Source organism: Cetorhinus maximus, chromosome 10 (genome assembly GCF_964194155.1).
Source record: "Cetorhinus maximus chromosome 10, sCetMax3.hap1.1, whole genome shotgun sequence".
Lineage (NCBI taxonomy): Eukaryota > Metazoa > Chordata > Chondrichthyes > Lamniformes > Cetorhinidae > Cetorhinus > Cetorhinus maximus.
Genome location: NC_135888.1, coordinates 125,854,262 through 125,879,918, shown reverse-complemented (window position 1 = coordinate 125,879,918; position 25,657 = coordinate 125,854,262). Strand labels below are relative to the sequence as shown.

Here is a 25,657-nt window from a genome sequence, read left to right as displayed (position 1 = left end):
TAATGAACAATTCTATCATTTTATGGTCACTTTTACCCAAGAGGCTCCTCACAACAAGACTGTTAATTAATCCTTTCTCATTGCACAATACCCATTCTAGGATAGCCTGCTCTCTAGTTGGTTCCTCAACGTATTGGTCTTAAAAACCATCACGTACACAATCCAGGAAATCCTCCTCCACAGTATTGCTGCTAGTTTGGTCTGTCCAATCCATATGTAGGTTAAAGTCACCCATGATTACAGTTGTACCCTTACTGCATGCGTCTCTAATTTTCTGCTTAATGCCTTCTCTTATGTCTCCATTACTATTTAGGGGCCTATAGACAACCCCCCCATCAACGTTTTCTGTCCCTTGGTGCTGCTTAGCCAACTGCGTCCCTATCCCTCACAACAGTCCAAGGTTCACAACCTTGTTTGACCCCAACATGTACTTCATATCTGTTTCATCATCTTACTTCCAAAACATTTCTCAATTATGTTTGACATTGTTATGACAGACAATGGTAAATGCTGAGCTGTTCAAATCCCAGAGGGAAACTTGAAACAACTGTCACAACTCATTTTCAATTTATATAAATTTCCGAGATGTGTGCCTTGAATTCAGTAGTAATAAGACCAAGTCTTATAGGTTTTTATAAAACTAGATTAAACATTTATTAATAAGAGAAATGATTTTAAATGTATACACACGATCTACAAATTACTATGATAACTTCTAAATTCCCTAATCAATCTAACTCCCAGTTACACTCTCGTTAAGGCAACAGTAAGACACGGAAATTTTAAAAGACCCAGGCAAAGAAACATGATACCCTGAACAAGTGGCTTTCCAAGTGAGTTTTCTTAACTTCAATCCTTTGAAGACAGCAGCTTGATGCTGAAGGCATAGATGCTGAAGGCTTTTTCACACGCTTGTAAGATCTTAACAATGCCTTCTCTTACACACAGCCCTTGCTCCTTCTTTATACATATCTTTCTCTTTGAATGCAAATACCCACTGTTTCACTATATCTTTGGACTTTATCTCCCTGATAATAAAACCCTGTCATAGCACTAAGTTTTAGCAATAATCTTTGGGAAAAATAAACACATTTATTTATAATAAACTTCACCTGGCTAGGTGACACATTTCACCTCTCCTTTGAAAACAATCTAGTCCGGTTTATTTCAAAATGCAAATGTTCCCTTGACACCCATGCTTCTAAACTTCCCCAGGTTTATCTAATTAACATTTCAAACCTGACCTCTCTTAGATCAAAGAACCCAGACAAGCTGCCTCTAATTCAATTAAATCTCTCAGACACACACATCCCACTATTACTCTATTCTACAATAAATTCCAATGACATTATGAGAATTATTATGTCTTCTTGACATCCTCCTCCATACTGAAAAATGAACCATAATTTAAAAAGACAGCTTCATTTTTATTAGCCCATCTTATACTATCTATATACTTACACTATTACATTACCAGATGCATGCATGAACATAACAATATATATACAAATCCTTCACATCAAGGAAATCATTCCAGTTCAGAGTCCAGGTTGTTAAATGTCCAATTTTCCTTTTAAGCTTCAAACTCTTGATAAAGCATCTGCAATCAGATTCTCTCGTCCAGCGACATGTATACAGGCCAAGTGCTGGAAAATGGGATTAGAATAGATAGGTGCTTGATGCCCAGCACAGGGGTGGGGAGGGGGGGCACCGAAGGGCCTGTTTCTGTGCTGTAAAACTCTATGACTCTATAATCTGAAGATTAAATGGTTGCAGTAATAAACTCTATCTGAATAGCCTTGCATTTCTGTCTCGAACTTTGTCCAGAAACATTAAAGGATTGCGGTCTGTATAAACAAATGTTTCTGACAAATTGTTTGCCACATAAATTTCAAAATGTTGCAATGCTAACACCAAACCCAAAATCTCCTTTTTGATTGTTGAATATCTTCTCTGCTGTGCATTCGGCTTCTGTGAAAAATACCCTATCAGTTTTTCAAGTTCAGTGTCATTTTCTTGTAACAGTACAGCCTCAATGCCTGTATCACTTGTGTCAACGGCCAACTTAAATTACTTGGTGTAATTGGGTACTGTCAAAACTGGTTTCGTAGTTAATACAGCTTTCAAACTGTCAAATGCCTTCTGACACTCCTGCGTCCGTTGAAACTTCTTTTGTAATAGTTCAGTCAGTGGAGCAACCACACTGCTAAAATTTGGTACAAATTTCCGATAAAACCCACTCATGCCCAAAAATCTCAAAACTTTTCGTTTTGTCGTAGGCACTGAGAAATCCCCGATAGCTCTGACTTTCACATCTCTCGGAGCCACCTTACCATGTCCAATGCTATGGTCTAGATATGTAATTTGCGCTTTTGCAAATTCACTTTTAGCCAAGTTAATCAAATTAGCTTGAATAAATAATTCTCTCAGATGCTGTAAATGCTCATCCCACGTCTGACTGAAAACCATTAAGTCATCAATATAAACAGCACAATTGTTGAGACCTGCAATTACTTTGTTCGTCAGTCTTTGAAATGTCGCAGGTGCATTCTTCATACCAAATGGAATGACTTTAAACTGATAGAGTCCATTCGGCATCACAAAAGCCAAGATCTCCTTTGCTCTCTCCGGTGCTTGCCAGTGTCCTTTTAGCAAGTCAATCCTTGTGATAAATTTTGTTTGCCCCACTTTCTCAATGCAATCTTCCAACCTTGGTATAGCATATGAATCCACTTTTGTCACCACATTCACCTTTCGATAGTCCACACAGAGTCTTTGTGTTCCATACGGTTTCGGTACCAGTACAAAGACGAACTCCAGTTACTGCAACTAGACTCAATGATATCATTTTGAAGCACAAAGTCAATTTCTTTCTGTACTTGAGATAACTTTGCCAGATTCAATCTATAAGGATGTTGCCTTACCGAAGATGCAACTTCTACAGACTCGTCATGTATACCTAAATCTGTCCTCCCTAACCTATTTCCACAAATAGCTTTGTGTGACTGCAATAGCTTTTCCAAATCACTTTGACACTTGTCTGGAAAGTAACTCAATATTACATTTAAATTTGCGAGTACCCCCTCATTATGCAATTTGATTAGAGAATAATCAATTTCAGAATTCTACATTTCTCCTTTTTCTTTATCTACTACCACGAACACCTCCTTTAGGTCCTCTTCCCTGTCAAAGCATATTTACATGACACACCCTCTGCTTCTTTCTTATTTAAATTATTATATAATTTACTTCTCTCAATTTCTTTTCAATCCTGTAAGGCTCACTAAACCTTGCCTTTAATGAGTCACCCAGTACTAGTTACAGAACTAGTACTTCTCTCCAGCGACAAAATTCCAAGCTGTAGTTTTCCCGTCCGCTTTTACTTATAATCGCTTGCTGTGAAATCTTTAAATGTTCCCTATCCAACTCACATATTCTGTCTAACCTCTCTCTGAAGTTTGATATGTAATTCAGGAAAGTAGTTTCTGAATTTTGACCCATCAATTTCTCTTAAATCAATTTCAGTAGTCCCCTTGCCTCATGACCACAGACTAGTTCGAAATGACTAAAACCAGTCAATGCATTAGGAGCGTTCCTAATAATAAATAACAAGAATGGAATTCTTCTATCCCAGTCCTGTGGATAATCCTGACTGCACGGTCTCATTATAGTTTTTAGAGTTGGATGCCATCTTTCCAAAGCCCCTTGTGATTCAGGATGATAAACTGTTGACTTAAACTGTTTAATCCCCAAACTGTTCATTACTTCCTTAAACAGCTGTGACATGAAATTTGAACCCTGATCTGATTGTATTTCCTTAGGTAAACCATATCTTGTAAAAAATGTAGTTAACTCTTCCGCAATTTTCCTTGCTACAATGTTTCTCAAAGATATGGCTTCAGGAAATCTGGTAGATACATCCATTATTGTCAGTAAATAACGATTTCCACTTTTAGTCTTAGGGAGGGGTCCTACACAATCAATCATGATCCTAGTAAAAGGTTCTTCAAATCCTGGAATTGGGATTAAAGGTGCCGGCTTAATCAATGCTTGTGGTTTCCCTATCACCTGACATGCGTGATATGTTCTACAGAATTTGACTACATCTCTATGCAATCCATGCCAATAAAAAAGTTTCTGTACCTTCGCCTATGCCTTTCTAATTCCTAAATGTCCCCCCATTGGAATTTCATGAGTTATCCTCAGAATCTCATTTCTATACCCTAATGGGGTAACAATCTGATGCACCTCCCTTCAGCTTTCATTTGCTGAAACATGATACGGCCTCCATTTTCTCATTAAAATATTACGCTTAAGGTAATAACATTCTGGAATACATTTTGCCTGTTTCTGAGTAAGCTGTCTGATATAAATGTTGTATTTGCACATCTTTTTTCTGTAACTCCACTAACTTCCTTGAGTTAAACACTTCAGCTGAATTGTCCTGTAGTCTTTCTTCCTGAACAATATTATCAAACACAGTGTCAGCTAATTGGATTTCAACACCTTCTTTCTTTCTGTCTTTCAATTGCCTGTCCTTCTGTTTTTCTTGTTTCAACCTATGAGCCTGTGATTTCGTTATCACACAATCTGGAAATAATCCAGGATACTATCTCTGCGACACTTCTGTTGAAGGCAACTCCACAGGCTGCTCAACTACCATAAGCATCACCCACATTTGTGATCCAGCTATATCATTACCCAGAATAAACTGAACCCCTGCATTGGGCAATTTTTTCACCACCCCAACAGTCACTTCACAGCTGGAGGTAGTGAGACTTCAGTTAGAAATTAAGAAGCTTGAACTTGAACAAGCACAGGAAATGAAAGAAACTTGAGTTAGAGGCAGCAGAAAAGGAAAGGGCATTTCCAAAGGAGCAGTTTTCCACTTGCTCTTTAAATTTACCTTCCACAATGGAATAGGTTTAGCATCTCCATGAACCCCACTTATTATCACATGTTCCTGTAATACTCCCTCTGAACAAATGTCACTATCCTACAACATTAAGGATTGACTAGCATCTGTATCTCTTAAAATTTTAAGATCTTTACCTACTCCACGCTGTACACATGGAAACACTTTCCCTTCACATACAAAATCTCTAAACATTTCTGCAACCTGCTCCTCCGAATTCCCTTGGGAAATTGTGAACACATTCCCAATTCTTTACCTATCACTGATTCTCCCTGTTTTATCTGTACACAAACCACTGTTCTTTCCTGCGCCCGATCCTCAGAACCCACAGTACTCTTACTTCCAGAACTTATCTGCACCCCTACAATGCCAACAGATTTGCCCTGCAATTTCCAGCACACTGACTTCATGTGTCCAACTTTATTACAATGAAAACACCTCAATTTTTGAATGTCACTTCTACCCTCAGCACCTTCCTGCCTACCCACCTTCCTTTCACCTTCCCACTTTCTATCCTTTTCCAATTTGAAAGGGTGACAAAAAATGATTTAGCTCTGTGAACTAACTCTTAATCATCAGCTATCTCTGCTTCTTGTCTTACTGTTTGAACCCTCTGTTCCTCCACAGGAGTTCTCACTACTGAAGGGACTGAATTTATAAATTCTTCCAAAATAATTACTTCTCCAAGAGCTGCATATGTTGTCTCTATTTTTATGCCCATATCCACCGATCAAAATTACTTTGTTTTATTCTTTCAAACTCAATATAAGTTTGCCCAGGCGGTTTTCCCATATGCTTACATTTCTGCCTATATGCCTCAGGAACCAACTCATGTGCACTCAAAATTGTCTTTTTTACCACATCATAATTCACCGACATTCCTTCTGACAGTGAAGCATCTACTTCATGTGGTCTACCCACCAACCTCGATTGTAACAACAATATCTAGTTTTCCTGTGGCCATTACATCTGTTTAGCTATCTTCTCAAATGAAATAAAGAATGCTTCAACACTTCTTTCCTCAAACTTGGGAAGAGCTTGTACAAATTTAAACATCTCCCCACTGGGTTTTAAGTTAAAAGTTTTCTCATTATCAGAACTTTCCTCAGAATCTCAGATCTCTTTTTAACTTCTAGCCTTTTAAGCTGGAATGCCCTTTCCCTTTCCTGCGCCTCTTTTTCTTTATCCTTCTCTCTTGCCTGGAAGTCCAGTTTCAGCTTCATTTCATTCTCCTGCCTTTCCACTTGCTCCCTTGGAAATGCCCTTTCCTTTTCTGCTGCCTCTAACTCAAGTTTCTTTCATTTCCTGTGCTTGTTCAAGTTCAAGCTTCTTCATTTCTAACTGAAGTCTCACAACCTCCAGCTGTGACTCACTAGCGTCAGGTATCATATCCAACTTTAAATGTTGTGCTATACCTTCAATCATATCTGCTTTCTTAGCCCCTGCAGGTGACCCCAATTGTAATTTAGCCGTCAATTCCAGTAACTTAATTTTAGTTACCCTTTGTAAACCATCCAAAGTTATAACTTCAACTCCCAAACCACTCTCAGCAACTGCAAAAGCCATATATGCACTCTCACCACTTCAAAAGTAACCTCACACCAACTTCTGAATGCAAAGTGCTTCTCGTACTTGTAACCTTAAGATTCATCAACTCCAAAAATATCAAGGAATTTCAAATATATCCCGCAAAGAGCCCCAACTATGTTATGACACAGCCGATGGTAAATGCTGAGCTGTTCAAATCCCAGAGGGAAACTTGAAACAACTGTCACAATTCATTTTCAATTTGTATAAATTTCGAGATATGTGCCTTGAATTCGGTAGTAACAAGACCACCAAGTCTTATAGGTTTTTATAAAACTGGATTAAACATTTACTAATAAGAGAAATGATTTTAAATGCATACATAGATCTACAAATTACTATGATAACTTCTAAATCCCTAATCAATCTAACTCCCAGTTACACTTTCGTTAAGGCAACAGTAAGACACAGAGATTTTAAAAGACCCAGGCAAAGAAACATGATACCCTGAACAAATGGCTTTCCAAGTGAGTTTTCTTAACTTCAGCCCTTTGAAGGCAGCAGCATTAGGTATAGATGCTGAAGGCTTTTTTACACACTTGTAAGATCTTAACAATGCCTTCTCTTACACACAGCCCTTGCTCCTTCTTTATACATATCTTTCTCTTTGAATGCAAAGACCCATTGTTTCACTAGGTCTTTGGACTTTATCTCCCTGATGATAAAACCCTCTCATAGCACTAAGTTTTACCAGTAATCTTTGGGAAAAATAAACACATGTTTCTAAATTTTACAGAATCACAGTGCAGAAGAGGCCCTTCGCCTATCGAGTCTGCACCAACACGTGAGCAACACCTGACCTACCTACCTAATCCCATTTACCAGCACTTGGCCCATTGCCTTGAATGTTATGACGTGCCAAGTGCTCATCCACGTACTTTTTAAAGGATGTGAGGCAACCCACCTCCACCACCCTCCCAGGCAGTGCATTCCGGACCTTCTCCACCCTCTGGGTAAAAAAGTTTTTCCTCACACCCCTCTAAACCTCCTGCCCCTCACCTTGAACTTATGCCCCCTTGTGACTGATCCTTCAACTAAGGGGAACAGCTGCTCCCTATCCACCCTGTCCATGCCTCTCATAATCTTGTACACCTCGATCAGGTCGCCCCTCAGTCTTCTCTGCTCCAATGAAAACAACCCAAGTCTATCCAACCTGTCTTCATAACTTAAATGTTTCACCCCAGGCAACATCCTGGTGAACCTCCTCTGCGCTCCCTCCAGTGCAATCACATCCTTCCTATAATGTGGCGGCCAGAACTGCACACTGTACTCCAGCTGTGGCCTCACCGAGGTTCTATACAACTCCAACATTACCTCCCTACTTTTGTAATCTATGCCTCGATTGATAAAGGCAAGTATCCCATATGCCTTTTTCACCACCCCACTAATGTGCCCCTCCACTTTTGGCAGCCATGCCTTCAGCTTTCTAAGCCTTAGCTCTCGAAATCCCTCCGTGAACCCCTCTAATTCTCTTTTCTCCTTTAAGACGCTACTTAAAACCTATTACTTCAAGCAAGCTATCTTTTTGGTCATTCGTCTCAAAATCTCCTCAATGTCAAATTTTTGTTTGATAATGCTCCTCTGAAGCATTCTGGGACATTTACTATATTTAAAGGTGCCACATAAATACAAGTTGTTGTTGTTGTTGGTGTCAGCTGGTAAAATCAGAAATTTTTGCTAACCCAGGACAACCAAAGCAGAAAAATTCACCTTCTTCACATTCCGAATAATGATAAAAACTATCCTTTGCTGGCCAAAGAGAAAAACTTCTTTCAAATTTTTTTTTTTGTTTCAGTGTGATCAGCGTGTACGACATCTAAATATTATCTTATGTGGTTATTAAAGCAGATCTTTTCTAAGCGTCAAAACTAGAAACATGAACTCTGCAGTTCCTGGAATTTTATACATACAGCTAAATAATTTATCCCAGAAATTCTACATTTCTTACAATGTTTGTCATTCATTAATATTTAACAAGTTTTCATGTTGATAAAATATGGTATTTCTGGATCTAGAGCTATTATCATCTCAAAATGTAAACATTACAGAAAATATGTCACAACAGGAAAGATTAAAAATATGTTTAGTTCTGCTTTGTGCCAGTTACGTTTGATATTGGATCAATGTGCACATGCTGCCTACATAGGAAACTTATTTTCTTTTTGGTGTCTTTGTGGGATGTGGGTGATGCTGGGAGCGCAGTATTTTTTGCCCAACTCTAGTTGTTCTGAAGGCATTACAGTAAATCATTACATTTTATAGTGAAATAAGTCATCAGCAACGTCATTTATTATCCATCACGTACTCAACAATGCAAATGCAAGTCTCATTAACAAAAATCATGAAACTGCCAGATTGTCATAAAAATCCAATCTTTAACTAATGTCCTTTCAGGGAGGAAATCTGTCACCCTCATCTGGTCTGGCCTACATGTGACTCCAGATCCACAGCAATGTGGTCCACACTTAACTATCCTCTGAAATGACCTAGCAAGCCACTCAGAGGTATCAAACTGCTACAGAAAAGTTAAAGAATTAAACCGATTGGCTCACTTGCCATCAACCTAGACATCGGAAATGACAAAGGTACAACCTGTCCAATCGACCCTGCAAAGTCCTCTTCACCAACATTTGGGACTTTTAGTACCAAAATTGGGAGAACTATCCCATAGACTAGTCAAGCAACAGCCTGATTTAGTCATGCTCATCGAATCATACTGTACAGCCAAAGTCCAAGATTCCTCCATCACATTTCCCACCGACAAGTGGTTGCACAGTGGAATGCTGTCGAGACAGAGTTGCCCCCAGAGTTCTCAACATTGATTCTGGGCCCCATGAAGTCATGAAAACCCCCTGCTGATTACCACCTATCGCCCTCCCTGAGTTGGTGAATCAATGCTCTCAATATTGAACATGACTTGGAAGAAATACTGAGGGTAAGCAAGGGCACAGAATGTGCCCTGGGTGGGGAACTTCAATGTCCAAGAATGGCTCAGTAGCATCACCGCTGACTGACCAGGCTGGGTCCTGAAGTAAACATCTGTCAGACTGTGCCTCTGACAGGTAGCGAGAGAACCAAAAAGAGAGAAAAACACACTTTACATTGTCCTCACAAAGTCACTTGTTGCAAATGCATCTGTCCATGACAGTATTGGCAGGAGTGACCACGTACAGTACTTGTGAAGACAGTCCCGCCTTCACAATGAGGACATTCTCACAGACAAAACAGAAACAGAAATACCTGGAAAAACTCAGCAGGTCTGGCAGCATCAGCGGAGAAGAACAAAATTGACGTTTCGAGTCCTCATGACCCTTCAACAGAACTAAGTAGAACTAACTAGTTTCTACTCAGTTCTGTTGAAGGGTCATGAGGACTCGAAACGTCAACTTTGTTCTTCTCCGCCGATGCTGCCAGACCTGCTGAGTTTTTCCAGGTATTTCTGTTTTTGTTTTGGATTTCCAGCATCCGCAGTTTTTTGTTTTCATTCTCACAGGCAATTTGATTCACTTCATGTGATATCATGAAATGGCTGAATGCACTGGGTGCTCCAAAAGCTTTGGGCCCCGACAACATTCCAGTTGTGGTACTGAAGACTTGTGCTCCATAACTAGCCACAACCCTGGTCAAGTTATTCCAGTACAGCTACAATACTGACATCTTCCCAACAATGTGGAAAGTCTCCCAAGTCTGTCTTGTCCACCAAAAGGACAAATTCAATCTGGCCAATTACCAGCTCATCACTCTACTCTCAATCATAGGTGTTGTTGACAGTGCTATCAAGCGACACTTACTCAGCAACAACTGGCCCACCGAAGAACAGTTTGGATTCCATGGAGGGCACTCCATTCCAGACTTACAACAGCATAGATCTAAACATGAACAGAAGAGCTGAATTCCAGTAGTGAGGTTAGTGTGACCTTCCTTGACATCAAGGCAACAAGAAGCCCGAACAAAATTGAAGTCCATGGAAATCGGGCAGAAAACTCTCTACTGGTTGGAGTAATATCTAGGAAGAGGAAGATGGTTGTGCTTCTTGGAGGCCAATCATCTCAGTCCTAGGATATTGCTGCAGGAGTCCTCTGGGGTAATGTCTTATCTCCAAATATCTTCAGCTGCTTTATCCAGGACAAAGCAGCCTACTTGATTGGCACCCCATCCACTACCTTAAACATTCACTCTCTCCACCACCAACATACAGTGGCAGCAGTGTGTACCATCTACAAAATGCACTGCAGCAACTCACCAAGGCTCCTTTGACAGCATCTTCCAAACCCATGACCTCTAACACGTAGAAGAAAAAGAGCATCATATGCATAGGAACACTATCACCTGAAAGTCACCCTTCATGCCATACATCATCCTGACTTGAAACTATATTGCCATTCTTTCACTACCGCTGAGTCAAAATCCTGGAACTCCCTCCCTAACAGCACTGCAGGTGTACCTACACCACATGAACTGCAGCAGTTCAAGAAGGCAGCTCACCATCACCTTCTCAAGAGAAATTAAGGACAGGCAATAAATGCTGGCTTAGCCAGTGATGCCCACATCCTGCAAACGAATAAAAAAAATTGCCCTTCCCTCCAACATAAGGTCAGAAGTGCGGATGCTAACTGGAGGGAAGGGCAACTTGTTTTATTCATTCACGTAGTTCAGTATCATTCACAAAGACTCAGATACTGAAGCAGTCCATGTCCGCATGCAGCAAGGCCTGGGCAACATTTAAGCTTGGACTGATTAGTGGCAAGTAACTATCACGCCACACAACTGCCCCACAATGACCATCTTGAACAAGAAGGAATCCATCTCCCCATGACATTCAATGATATTTCAAAACTGAATACCCCATCATCAACGTTTTTGGAGTCACCATTGACCAGAAGCTTAACTAGACCAGCCATATAAATACTGTGGCTACAAGAGCAGGTAAGAGGCTGGGAATTAGCTGCAAGTAGCTCACCGACTGACTCACCAAAGCCTGTCTACCATCTACAAGGCATAAGTGAGGAGGGTGATGGAGTGCTTCCCACCTGTCTGCATTAATATGACTCCAACAATACTCAAGAAGCTCAATGTCATCCAGGACAAAGCAGCCCCCTTGATCAACACCCCATCCACCACCTTAAACATTCACTTCCTCCACTGCCGGCACAAAGCAGCAGCAGTGTGTACCATCTAAAAAATGCACTGCAGCAACTAGGTCCTTTGACAGCACCTTCCAAACTTGCGACCTCCACCAACTGTTAGGACAATGCCAATGGACGCATGGGAATATCACCACCTGGAAGTTCCCCTCTAAGCCACACGCCATCCTGACTTGGAACTATATTGCCATTCCTTTCCTGTCACTGGTTCAATATCCTGGAACTCCCTCCCTAACAGTACTGTGGGTGTACTTATACTACATGGACTGCAGTGGTTCAAGAAGGCAGCTCATCACCACATTCTCAAGGGCAATTAAGGATGGGAAATACTAGCCTGCCTGCCTTGCCACGCTCGCATCCTAAGAACGAATGAAAAAAAGGTCTATCTACTTACATTTTCTGCTTCAATTCTTGATTTGAATGCAACTCTAATATTTAAAGGAGTATCCTCTTGAAAATCCTCCACTTCTCCAAACTTCTAGAGAAACCAAATAAAATACATTTTAAAAAGTCAGATAGTTTTTTTAAAAAAAACTCACTTTGTCTAAAATCCTATGAACCAGTTTATTGCCTCCAAATAATTAAACACAACCTAGGTGACAGGCCACAGAACTGGTTCTGGAAACATCAACATCGATTTCAGCTAAACCTTTTTGTGACTGTAAGGAGAGGCTTACTGAATCTTTATTATATTTAGTTTTTGCCACAATTACAGGGTTACTGATCATTTCTTTGTCACCAAGGGTGGGGTGGCAGCTGAACAGGGAAGTATAACCTACTAAATTGTAAAAAAAAAAAGTCCAGGGCAGAGGTCAAAGGTCTATGGTACCTAGACCATCATACCACAAATAAATCCAGATTTTCATTCTCTCTGACCAAGAAAACAAGAAATGGGGAGCGTGCTCAAACAGTGCTCCTTAGCTTAAACATCCAAGCATGTAAATGTTCTTCATTCATTATTCTGGAAAAGCAGGACTCTGCATAATACAAGGACAAAGATGGACCCAAAGCTCTGTAACTTATGCAGTTCTGTTGGACAATATGTGCTGATCCTCGGGAGACTAATCTAACTTGTATTTTGAGATATACACAGCAGACTTCATGCAGTGGCCATTCTTTAATGAAATCTTCTAAAAGGAGTCTCAGTATAATTTCAAACACCAAACAGTATAAAATTAGTGGTAACATTTTTGTTCAGCCTTTTAATTATTTTCCTATGGTTTTGTTAAAATATTTAGTAGCTGATGATGACAATCCCATAAGGGTTGGAGGAATCACAGAGCCATACTTCAAAGGATGGAATTAAACACAACTGAAACTAAACCATAGTTGGGTTAATGACTATTCCCCCTGGCATTCATCAGATCACTTGCACTGTTTAGCTCACTAATTCCTCAATGACAACTTCTCTCTATGGGACATCAGCATTCACTAAATAAGCATCATCATGGCAAAAAGCCATAAAAATTGATCACAGAGAATGAAAGATATTAAGTTGAATGAAAATTCAGTATAGAATGATTTTGAAACCATGGTGGCAAAATTTCCTCTTTAAAAATGTCCTAAGAAACAAATAATTTCTCTGGCACAATACCATTTTGAATGTTCAGGAGGTTCCTTCCCCCAGGTAGCAAACACACTGTGCACTAATGAGTGCACTAATACTGCAATGACTGTGGCCTCAACAACATCCCAGCTGTCGTGCTGAAGAGGTAGCCTCACCCATAGTGAGGTGTTTCAGTACAGCTGCAATACTGACATCTACCTGACAATGTGGGAAATTGTCAAAGTACGCCCACATAATGCAGAACAAATCCAATTCGGTCAAAATGATGAACAGAATCGTCAACGGTGTTATCAACTGACATTTAGTCACCAATGACCTGATTGTCAATGCTTTTTCTCAGAGGTTTCCCCTCCATTCCTTTTCCCAAACTTCTCCTCACATCCCTTTCACTCCCTCCCAGAACCATCACACCTTCATCTTCCCATCACCAACCTCCATGTTCAACCGATCATCCTCTGTCATTTCTGCCACATCCAGCAAGATGCCACCACAAAACATATCTTCCCCTTCAGCATTCTGAATGGACTGTTCCCTCCACGACACTTTGGTCCACTCCTCAGTCACCCCGCCCCCTCTCACAGCACTTTCCCATAGCAGCACAGGTGATGAAACATCTGCCCTTTACATTTTCCCTTCCCACCATCCAGGTGAAACAGCAATTTGCTTGTACTTCTTTCAATTTAGTATACCATATTCACTGCTCAAAACGCAGTCTCCTCTAAACTGGGGAGACTAAATGAAGATTGGGTGACCACTTTGCGGAAGCGTGACCCCGAGCTACCACTTGCTTGCCACTTTAATTCTTAGCGCAGTGTAAATCTGCCCTCTCTGTCCTTGGCCTCCTGCACTATTATAAAAAAGCTCAGTGTGAGTTGAAGAAACAGCACCTCATATTTCAACGAGACACTTCACAGGCTTCTGAACTCAACAGCAAGCTCAACAATTTCAGATCATAACCTCTATCTCCATTTTTTTCAGATGGCTGCTGCTGGGAAATGGTTCAAGCCATTTGTATTTACACCTCCTCTAGACCCCTCTTTCATTTCTTTACTTGACCCATTACCACCTCCTTTTGCCTTGCACCATCAATCCTTTTATAACTTAATCTCTCCTACCCTTACACAAATCTTCCCTTTTGTTCTTTCTCCTTTTCCAGCCTTTCCCTGCCTTTGTACTTGCTTAAAACCTATTACGTCTCTAAGCTTAACAGAAAATACTGGAAAAACAGATGCTGCCAGACCTGCTGAGTTTTCCAGCATTTAGGTTTTTATTTTCGATCTTCAGCATCCGCAGTATTTTGCTTTTATTTACAACACTAAGCTTTTCTTGTTCTGACAAAAGGTCATCAACGTGAAACATTAACTCTGTTTTCCCTCCACAGGTGGTGCCTGACCTGTTCAGTATTGTCAGCATTTTCTGTTTTTAATTTTAGATTTCCAGCATTCACATCTTTTTGCTTTTGTATCAATGTTCAGTTTGTGTTCTGCTAGGACATCTCAGCTCCTAACTTCATGACAACTTTGGTTCAAACGCAAACTCGAGGTGAATTCTAGAGATGAAGTGAGAATGACTGCCCTTGATATCAAGGTAGCATTCAACCAAGTGTGGCACTGAGTCAAGGAAGATTAGAAGAAGCTCACCAACACCTCCACAAGGGCAATTAGCGATGGGGAATAAATGCTGGCCTAGCCAGCAGCATCCCCTGAATGAATATGTTAACTCTCCAATGGCTGGAGTCATACCTGCCACAAGGCAAGATGATTTTTGCAGGTTCATCATTTGGCTGCAGGATGTCACTGCAGGATTCCCTCAAGGCAGTGTCCTAGGCCCAAATATCTTCAGCTGCTTTATTAATGGCCTTCCCTCTTGTAGGATAATAAAGTGGTTCATAGCCACATTCAACAAGACATAGGACAACATCCACAACAAGAGGGAATCTGATCACCTCCCCTTGATGTTAAATGGGATTATCATTACCACCGACCAGAAACCCAACTAGATCAGCCACATAATCCTACAGCCACTGGAGTAGGTCAAAGACTGAGTATTCTTTGACAAGTTGCTCACTTCCTGACTCCCCAGAGTCTCGCCACTACCCACAAAGCACAAGTTAGGAGTGTGGCAGAGTGCTCTCCACTTGCCTGGATGAGTGCAGCCTCAATAACACTTAAGAAATCCAACACCATCTAGGACAAAGCAGTTGTTTGACTGGCACTTCACCCATTAGCCTACACATCCACTCTCTCCACATGGTTCAATCATGGGCAAAAGAGCTGAACTCCCAAGGTGAGGTGAGAGTGACTGCACTTGACATCAAGGCCGCATTTGACCGAGTGTGGCATCAAGGTGCCCTAGCAAAATTAGAGTCAATGGGAATCAGGGGGAAACCTCTCTGCTGGTTGGAGTCATACCTAGTACAAAGGAAGATAGTTGTTGGAGGTCAGTCATCACTGCAGAGTTCCTCAGTGTCCTCGGCCCAAACATCTTCAGCTGCTTCATCATAAAGTCAGAAATGGGGATGTTTGCTGATGATTGCACAATGTTCAGCACCATTTCGACTCCTCAGATACTGAAGCAGTTCACATACAAATGCAACAAGACCTGGACAATATCCAGGCTTGGGCTGACAAATGGCAAGTAACATTCGCACCATACAAGTGCCAAGCATTGACATCTCCAACAAGAGTGAATCTAACCATCGCCCCATGACATTCAATGGCATTACCATCACTGAATCCTCCACTATCAACATCCTGGGGTGTTACCATTGACCAGAAACTGAACTGGACGAGCCATATAAATACTGGGGCTACAAGAGCGGGTCAGAGGCTCGGGATCCTGCAACGATCCTCACCTCCTGACTCCCCAAAGCCTGTCCGCCATCTACAAGACACAAGTCAGGAATGTGATGGAATACTCCCCATTTGCCTGGATGAGTGCAGCTCCCACAACACTCAAGAAAGTTAACACTGTCCAGGACAAAGCAGACCGCTTGATTGGCACCACATCCACAAACATTCACTCACTCCACCACCGACGCACAGTAGCAGCAGTGCACTGCAGAAGCTCACCAAGGCTCCTTAAGCACCTTCCAAACCCACGACCGCTGTCATCTAGAAGGACAAGGGCAGCAGATAGATGGGAACACCACCACCTGGAAGTCCCCTCCAAGTCACACACCATCCTGACTTGGAAATATATCGCCGTTCCTTCCCTGTCGCTGGGGCAAAATCCTGAAACTACCTCCATAACAGCACTGTGGGTGTATCTACACCACAGGGACTGCACAGTGGTTCAAAAAGGCAGCTCACCACCACCTTCTCAAGGGCAACTGCAGATGGGCAATAAATGCTGGCCCAGCCAGAGATGCCCACTTCCCGTGAATGAATTTTTAAAAAAGCACACTGTACTTGCAGGATGCACTGCAGCAATTTACCAAAGCTTCTTCAGCAACATCTCCCAAACACACTACCTCCATCACCCAGGAGGACAACAGGAGCAGGTACACAGGAACACTATCACCTCAAGTTCCACATATATGTCTTGGACATATAATCACCGTTCCTTCATAGTTACTGGATCAAAATCTTGGAGCTCCCTACCTAACAGGAATATGAGAGAAACCTTCACCACAGAGACTGCGGAAGTTCAAGAAGGCAGTCCCATCACCACCTTCTTAAGGGCAACTATGATGGGCAGTAAATATGCCAACAACAACTGCATCCGAAGAATGAAAATAAAAAAAACAGATTTCCCTAGGGTTTAAAGTGCAATAGGAATAAAACAAAATCTCAATTTGAAAATATATCCTCAGCATAAAAAGAGTGAAATTCCACCTGCTGATAACTTCTTGTACTCACTGACCACTGACTTAGCCTAAATTTTGCCTCCACTAAGCTCTAAATTAAAAAAAGCACTGATATGAGTAACTCAAATAACAGATTAACTGGTTATGTATCTCAGTGCAGTTTGTTAAATTTTGCTAAGCATAAAATAGCAGTCATGTTTCCTTGCACAACAACAGTTACTGCTATTATAAAGTATTTTAATTGGAGTCCTTTGGTCCTTTCCAAGAAACATGACATGCACCGAATAAATGCAAAACTTTTTTTTTAAAATCCTAACCAAGATCTATGTAATGAAGCCTGTGTTAGAAGATAAATGTAAGGGCCGTCAGTAAATGCATATCTGGCATGATCTTGAGTCACACAGACAAGGATGAACCCAGGTTCACCATCTTTGGTCCATATTGAATTGACTGATTCAAGCTGGGCCAGCTGTGTAACTCCCATCATCAATCTTATTGCCCTTGGGTTTGGGACAGGAAGGAAAGAGGAGCAAGAACCAACCAATTTCCCCAGCCTGCTCCTATAACAAGCTTACCCATTGCACATTGGTACTTTGCCAAGTTACTGTAAATATTGGTGCAATGCTACGAGGTGGACATTACAGTCTGTTGCTCAAGGCATTAATTGAAGGATAAAATATGCTTCATTGCTGTGAATTTGCAAGAAAGACAACGAGCAGGCCCCAAGATCTCAAAAAGCCCTGACTGCAACATTTTCAGAGAACTGGATTCCTGTCCTAGGACAGATACGTCGTGAAATTTTCAGTAATCAAATGGATTAGATAATAATGGGGATAATAAAAAACACCTATCTACTGAGGCGGTCAATTGACAATTTTCTTCTGCAAGGCCACTGAAAGAAGCAACAAATTGCTGTGTACCGCTTTTTGCACTGGCCCATGGAGCTGGAGGCACTGGAAATTCTTGACGGGACAGTTGCTTAACAAATTGTCCCAAAACAGCATCAATCCTTTATTCATATTGGTTGGGATAGCTATTTTCAATAAAGATGACAATTGAGCTTTCCATTTAAAAAAAAAACAGGATCAGATTTGGCCCAGTGCAAAAGGGAAAGGGCCTGTCCAATTTGAACATCTCATTTATTTGAAGCTTAAGACTGAGGCACTGTTTATGAGCAGCAGCCTGTCCAGTCTGAGCACAGACTCATCTGATATCCTTAGTGGGATAAACTGTATCATTTATCCCATTAATTCCTAGCCAGTCAGGTCAATAAGATGGATATTCTGCACCATAATGGAGTGTGGCAGTGGCAACTGCATTATCTTGAACTCTAAGTACCACTTTCCAACTTAATTTGGGATGTTGAATAGCATCCAGGCGTTCAATGAACCAACCCTCAAAGTCTCACTAGCTGTCAGCACAGGCGAGGAATGGAAACTATTGCCTTCGAAATCTGAGCATCTCAGCTATTCATTGGACCAACCATCTGGAGAGTTCTTAAAAAGTTTTAATTGATGTGATGAGTCCCAAAATCCTTTAATATTTCTGTGTTTTTTTTAATTCATGGGATCTGGGTGTCACTGACAATGCCAGCACTTACTGCCTATCCCTATTTGCCCTTCCGAAGGAGGTGGTGATATCTTGGCAAATCAGTGGCTTCTTAGGCTATTTCAGAGGGCAGATGAGGATTATCCACATTCGTGGAGTCACATATAGGCCAGACCGGGGCAAGGATGGCAGATTTTCTTCCCGAAGCAGATGGGTTTTACAACAACCCAGTAGTTAGATGATCACGATTCCTGACACTCGTTTTCAATCCAGGCAGTTTTTTAAACTAATTTGAACTCAGTAGCTGTCGTAGTGGAATTTGAACTCATGTCTCTGGATCTTTAGTTTGGCTATCTGCATTTATTAGTCCACTAACATTACCACAATGCTACCATTCTCTCTCACACTTTATCTAACACTAAGTAACAAATTCACAGCACTGCAAATGAGAAAGTGTGTTACTGCTAATACTGACAACTGAAAATGTGTAACTGTGAAAGCATTCCTCAAGGTTTATATGGCATGGAAGGTAATGTTCTCATATATTTCAAACCATTACAAATAGTCAACTTAAAAAGGAGCCATAACCACATTATTTACTTTTAATGCCACTGGCCCAAAAAGTTAAATTCATTTAAAAAAACGCATAAAATGACCAATGTATGAAGATGTGCCCATAGCTCCTCACCCCACACTCAACTTTCCAGTTAAAAAAAAAATCCTGGGTGGGTGGGGTGACCCACAGTCGAGGAGTATTGTATTTTAAAATTTACAGCAACTTTCCGAATATAATACACATTTTTGAGACGTTAGACTGAGGCCCCATCTGCCCACTTGGGTGAATGTAAAAGATCCCATGGCACTATTTTAATTAAGAGCAGGGGAGCTATTCCTGGCATTCTATCCAATATTTATCCCTCAATCTACGTCCTAAAAACTGATTATCTGGTCATTATCACATTGCTGTATGTGGGAGTTTGCTGTGGACAAATTGGCTGCCATGTTTCGTACATTATAACAGTGACACTTCAAAAACGACTTAATTGGCTGGAAAGTGCTTTGAGATGTACAGCGGTCATGTAAAGTGCCATATAAATGCAAGTGCTACTTTCTTTTTTCCCCCTTAAAAATTGATCTATAAGTTAGGGAGCATATTATACATGGTAACAAATCAAAGTTTTTTTTGCAGCTGGCAAGGGCGCCTCACGATGAATGTTGATCCTGTTTGTAATTAATTATCATCTCCAGGCAAAGGTTTGGGTCCTTTTATTAGGCCCACAGAGGAACTCAGGCCAGACCTCAATTTCCCTGCCTGAGGCTATGTAAGGGCAGAAGGATGGAAACTCTCAAGGAAGCAAGGGGGCACATAAGAAAACTGCCACCTGCAAGAAGGTTAAACAGTGCATCCTGTCATTTTTCTTTCAAGATCGGCTTGGTGATGGTTCTCCTCCAAGGCAACCCATCTGGGAATTGCAAGGCTTTAATCCACAAAAGGGCTGGCATCATAAACAGTAGGGTGTCTTCCAAAACCTTTTACAGGATGACTATTTTGAAGTTAGGTTCAGTTTTAGCTGCAATAAAATCTTTGAAGTCGGAGTTCCGAAGGACAGCCATATTGGACTCGAAAGGTTAACTCTGGTTTTCTCTCCACAGATGCTGCCAGATATGCTGAGTTTTCCCAGCACTTTATTTTTATTTCAGATCTCCAGCATTCGAAGTATTTTCCTCATGTGACTATTTTGAAACCCAAGGCCCAGGTATGTTAATTGGTATATTATATATTAAAACATGCAAGAGGTAGGCGGTGTGGGAATAGTTGAAGAGTGTGGTATTTTCAATCAGGCCCACAACTTGCTCTAGCTGACGTCTATCACTTGCAACTGGCCTGTCATGCCTCTGGAAATAATGACACTTTGACCACAGCATTGCAAAACCCTGGGTGCATGTTACACATGGTGACAAGGCAATTTTGACTTTTTGGTCATGCAAGTTGAGACACTTATTTTATTCAGAAAATTACAGCATCACATCGGTCTGCATTGATTTTTGTTCATTTATAATAACTGTTGTGTTAAATTCTGCATTTTTCACCCAAAATTCAAGGCAGCAGACATGGAATTTAGATTGTTTGCCATAGTAATTTGAAATGTTTATCAGTAAACAACAGGACAAAAATTACATCAATCAGAAGTGTTACCTGCCATGGTCACCAAGTGGCTGTGGGAGGTTCACCTGAGCTGCGAACATTAAAATTGATTAGCAGGCCAACCCCCACAACAACTCAGTGAAAGTAGGAAACTTGTATTGTGTATACTGACCACATACTGTCACTGCAGCACAGCCAGGTAACAGAACATTAGAGAAGTCAGCAATGTTAAGCAATCTAAAATAGACTGGAGAACAGGAACATGTTGGGGATATGGAAGTACTTTCTCCAGAATAAACTATATATAAGATTATTTCCTACCCCCGCTACTTTCAACTCCCAGTGATCAGTATTTCTTCTTTATGAGCCTAAATTTCTGGTCACGCTTCCTAAATTGTAGTTAAACAGCAAGGCCTAAAACATGGATGTGGGGACCACAAGATGTTGCTAATGCTGGGAGATAAACCAAACCAAAAAATCTACAACCTTTTGCCAATTAGATTACTTAAATTTGAACACTGAATTTAATTTTAGGTCTGGACTTACTGAGAAATGTGGCATTAATTCATCCTTTTCTTCCTCTGTGAAGCCGAACACCGTTAGCGTTTTGGGTCTGTGATCAACCACCATATGCATCTGTGCGCCTCTTCCTCTCACGCTCCTGCCTCGACCTCGGCCTCGTGTCTGCATAGTCTTACCACGTCCTCCAGGAAGAATGCCCAATCGTGCAGCCTGGAAACAGACAATGGATTTGATTGTCTATTTGTAATGTAAAAGCAGTGCTAGTTTGTTCCTGTTTCTGTCACATCTTATGTTACATCTTTTTACAACCTGATTCCTCATACTGTCTTCTTAGAACAGCAACAAATAAAAGAATTGGTATAGAATAGTTTCAGACCTTGAAGAATACAGGTAGATGAACCTTCAATGAGGAACAGTCAAGGGCAAATGAAGCCAAATCAATCATGAAAAGCAACAAAATCTACCAATAAAGAAAGTGAACTAAACAAACTATTCAAAATATTTTTGGCTAACATCTTGGTTTCTTTACCAAGATGAAAATTTATTACTAGAAACTTCCTTATACAACAGCATTTTCTGCAACAATGTTTTCTATTGGAGGCCTGTGTTGTATTTCCTTCTATCCTTCAAAGACAAACTCACCAAATACTCAAATGGGACTGGCAAATAACATGGAGTTCTTTATTCAAAGATTACAGTAGTAGTGGTCCATTGCTGGTTAGCTCTTACTAGTACATCCTGCTTGGCCAAGTAACACATGGCTGAATTTGGTGCCAACTCATGCAAGCGCATGTGCAGGTGTGTGTTTTGCATTGGTACATCACTGCCAGCTACAGATCAGCAGCAGCCAGTAGAAAACATGGTACTGCTTATATCCTCAGAGAGGAAACAGAAGGCTGTATTTGGTTAGTTCGGACCCTCAATATTCTGAGAACTTGCTGTATGAAACGTCAATGCTCTTTGTTAACGCTCACCACAACAATGCAACCTGTATCAAAAAGCAGAGTTTTGCTGGCCTGGCTTGTCATCTGTTTTTTAAATCCTAATTCTAACGTCTAAAACAGATAGTCCTCAGCGCATGCGCAGAGCGATACAGGCAGGCACTTCAGAGTGACATCATGGAAGGCTTTGTGCATGCGTGGACCACTGTACATGCACAGGTGGCTATCAGCAACCATCTTTAATGGCAGGGGCTATACGTCCTGAGTTGGTGATACACACGGTGTTAACACATTCCAACTACTGTGCCATGTGCCATGTGACATCATATCCTGTCTAACAATGTATACAGATGACCCATTTATAGACAAACAACAGCCTGTTCTTATTTAAGTAGCCAAGATTCTGTGTGGTTTTATAGATTAATCCCTTCTAGGTGAGGAGATCCAGACCAGAAATCACAACATGTATTCTGCTCATTCAACTAGTAAAAACTAATTGACAGCAACTCAATTCTTGCCAAAGTTTACTGTGAACTTGCTGCTACCAACAAAAAATTACAAAGGACAAAACTTCCAAAGGAAGCAATTTTAGAACAGTGAAAGTAAACCGAATTTGTTTTTCTATAAATCACCAAAGACAATGCAAAGGGTGAACAATTTAAAACAATTTAGTTTGCCATAATTGAACTGTTGCTTACAGTATATGAGTGTAACCAACATACCAAACTTCAAAATGGAAATTTTGCACTTGTAATGAATTCTAAATGGTTACAGCAGTTGCCTTTATTTACTTATACCAAGGAAACAAAAATAATGGTGGTTTATGTAAGCAAAGGCAGTAGGAATTTCTGTAATGACTACCATTTTTCAAGTTTGGAGAGTGAAACAAATAAAGTTCCTGATTTTATAATGTTCTATCAATAGGTCCTACTTATATATACATCATTTCACAGATATTTGGGAAAAAAAATGCAAAAAAACCCCCAAATCACACTAGGCTTAACCACGCACTAAACAGGTGAATGATAAAAACTCATTCCCGATGTTATACACAGAAATTAAAGGCTGGAGTTTATGCTCGCCTGCCAGCAGGTTTGAAGGCAGGGCACATGTAAAGTCCAGCGGGACTGCCTCCACCTACCAACCTGCTCCTGTCTCACCACAATCTTACCAGCATTGGGCAGCCAGTGGGCCAATCGAGGCTCTTAAATGGGCAATTAATTCCCACTTAAGGGCCTCATCTTGCTACTACTGGGAGGTCGGGTTGTGGGGGGTGGGGTTGCCCATGCCAAGTGGCTAGCCCAGCAGGTTTCCCTGTGTGGGCTGGTGGGGGTGGGCGTTGGAGACCCCCCCCCATCGCCCCCAGGTTTCACCTCATGCCAGGTTCCCCTCCCCCAGCAGCCTCTCAGACTCCAACCCTTCACCAGGGCCTACCAGCTTGGCACCTGGCGAGACTCCCAAACAGTTACCCAAATCATGATCAAATGTCACATGGTTGTGCCCCAAAGTGCTGGAGAGTGTCGGCCTCCAATTGGCCATAAGCTCTCTAAGGCAGGCCTTCCTGATTCAGAAGGACAGAAATCCCACCTTCGGCCAATTGCCATTCAATGGCTGAGGGGCAGCTGGTGTTCCCTTGGGGAGCTCCCTGGTTGGGGCGGGGAGGGGGGAGGGGGGGGGGGGGTCGAGAAACGGCAGGGAATCCGATGCCTCCTATAATTCAGCCCTAAGTAGCTGTGTTGTTTATCAAACAGCAGTGTATAAGAAAAACACAATACTTACCAACACATTGTAATATTGTTTATAGAAGACCTCTTGCAAACTTCTTGCTTTCACTGGAAAAGTGTACTACTCCAGCATTTCCACATCTCAGCTCCCTTTGCAACATTGTAACCGCTGATTCTATTAGCAATGTTACTGGATATCGGTTTTAAGAGTGCTTATTTCATTTCCTGTATTACAATTGTCTCCGTCGTCATACTTCTAGGGTCGGCGATGATGTACCATTATTTCCAAGAGATTTCACTGGTGTTTATTTATGGGGCAGTAATCCCTTGTTTCAAGCGCTTACCAATAACACGTTGTTGTTTTACTTTAGAGCAGTTTACATGTCAGGGAACCTTTTTGAATAACATTGCCTGTCACTTACTCAATTTTTGTTTAAGCACGGTGAGTAAGCTTCAAGGGACTGAATGGACTACTCCTTTTATCATTCCCAAGTGATTCCCAGGCTCTACCGATTGGACAGGGACTGAATCTGGCCTCATCTGGTGAGACAGGATCTTTCTGTTCCTGTCCCTCTGCTTAGGCTGTTTGCCAACAGCCACTACAGGCTCTCCTGGAGTGACTCCAGCTAGAGCTGGGTTTATGGCCCTTCCAGGGCTCTGCCTACTGACAACCAATAAAAGGTGCCAGGACGTTGGGTTTGGTAGTGATCCTGGACTCCTGGCCAAGTGCTCAATCCTCACTCTGTGTCTGCATTGCCGCCAGTCAGCAGCATGTTGCCAGGGCTGAGGTAAAGTCCGAGACTTCTCTGCTATTCCCTTTGTCTGAGAGAAGGAGCAGCCAGGGTCAGTTAGCTCACACCTGGAATCAAGTCAGCTCACAGCTAAATCAAAAAATTACAAGTCAAGAACGTAACCATGTTTTCTTATGAGAATTATTTTCGGTTAGCATGTTTTCATTTAATGTGCAATTTTTTTGGGGGATATATTGCCACACTAAATGAGGAATTACTGCACTTCAGTGGGTTACAGCATCTATATTGTGATTGATAAAAGGATCATATGACACAATCTCTGAACTCTGATTCCCTGGTTTGCATTCCCTCCTTAACGGCTTCCTAGCTACCCACTCTTTACATTTCTGGCTCAGGCGCTCCCACCATGCCCACGTTGTTGCTGGACAGTTCCAGTTTGAGACCTGTGCAGTTGTCTCTTATACTCCATTCTCATCATCACCCCCTGGAATTACTGTCATTGAACCTCTTGGTTCTCCGCCCAAACGTATCACTCTCCTACTTCTCTCTTGCCACTGCCTATTTTTTATTCATTCACGGGATGTGGGCATCAGTGGCTGGACCAGCATTTGTTGCCCATCCCTAACTGCCCTTGAGAAGGTGGTAGTGAGTTACCTTCTTGAACTGCTGCAGTCATATGGTGTACATACATCCACAGTGCTGTTAGAAAGGGGGTTCCAGGATTCTGCCCCAACGACAGTGAAGGAACAGCGATATAGTCCCAAGTCAGGATAGTATGTGGCTTGGAGTGGAACGTTCCCACCCACGTACCGCCCTTGTGCTTCTAAGTGGTAGATGTCGCAAGGTTTGGAAGGTGCTAACGAAGGAGCCTTGTGAGTTACTGCAGTGCATCTTGTAGATGGCACATACTACTGCCACTGTGCGTTAGTGGTTGAGGGAGTCAATGTTTAAGGTGCTGGATGGGGTGCCAATCAAGTGGGCTATTTTAACCTGGATGGTGTCC

General features: G+C 41.5%; 1 protein-coding gene across 4 annotated transcripts in view; it reads right to left on the bottom strand.

The window, feature by feature from the left end:
- rbm27 (RNA binding motif protein 27) overlaps positions 1-25,657 on the bottom strand; it is a 164,745-nt gene that overhangs the window by 53,113 nt on the left and 85,975 nt on the right. For 2 of the 4 annotated variants that reach the window (XM_078551101.1, XM_078551103.1), the window contains exons 18-19: positions 21,262-21,447; positions 12,041-12,124 (exon numbers count right to left, since the gene is read on the bottom strand). In XM_078551101.1, coding sequence (XP_078407227.1) covers positions 12,041-12,124; positions 21,262-21,447 — 270 coding nt within the window. The remainder of the gene's footprint in view (positions 1-12,040; positions 12,125-21,261; positions 21,448-25,657) is intronic. The other 2 variants (XM_078551104.1, XM_078551105.1) reach the window with 1 other exon arrangement.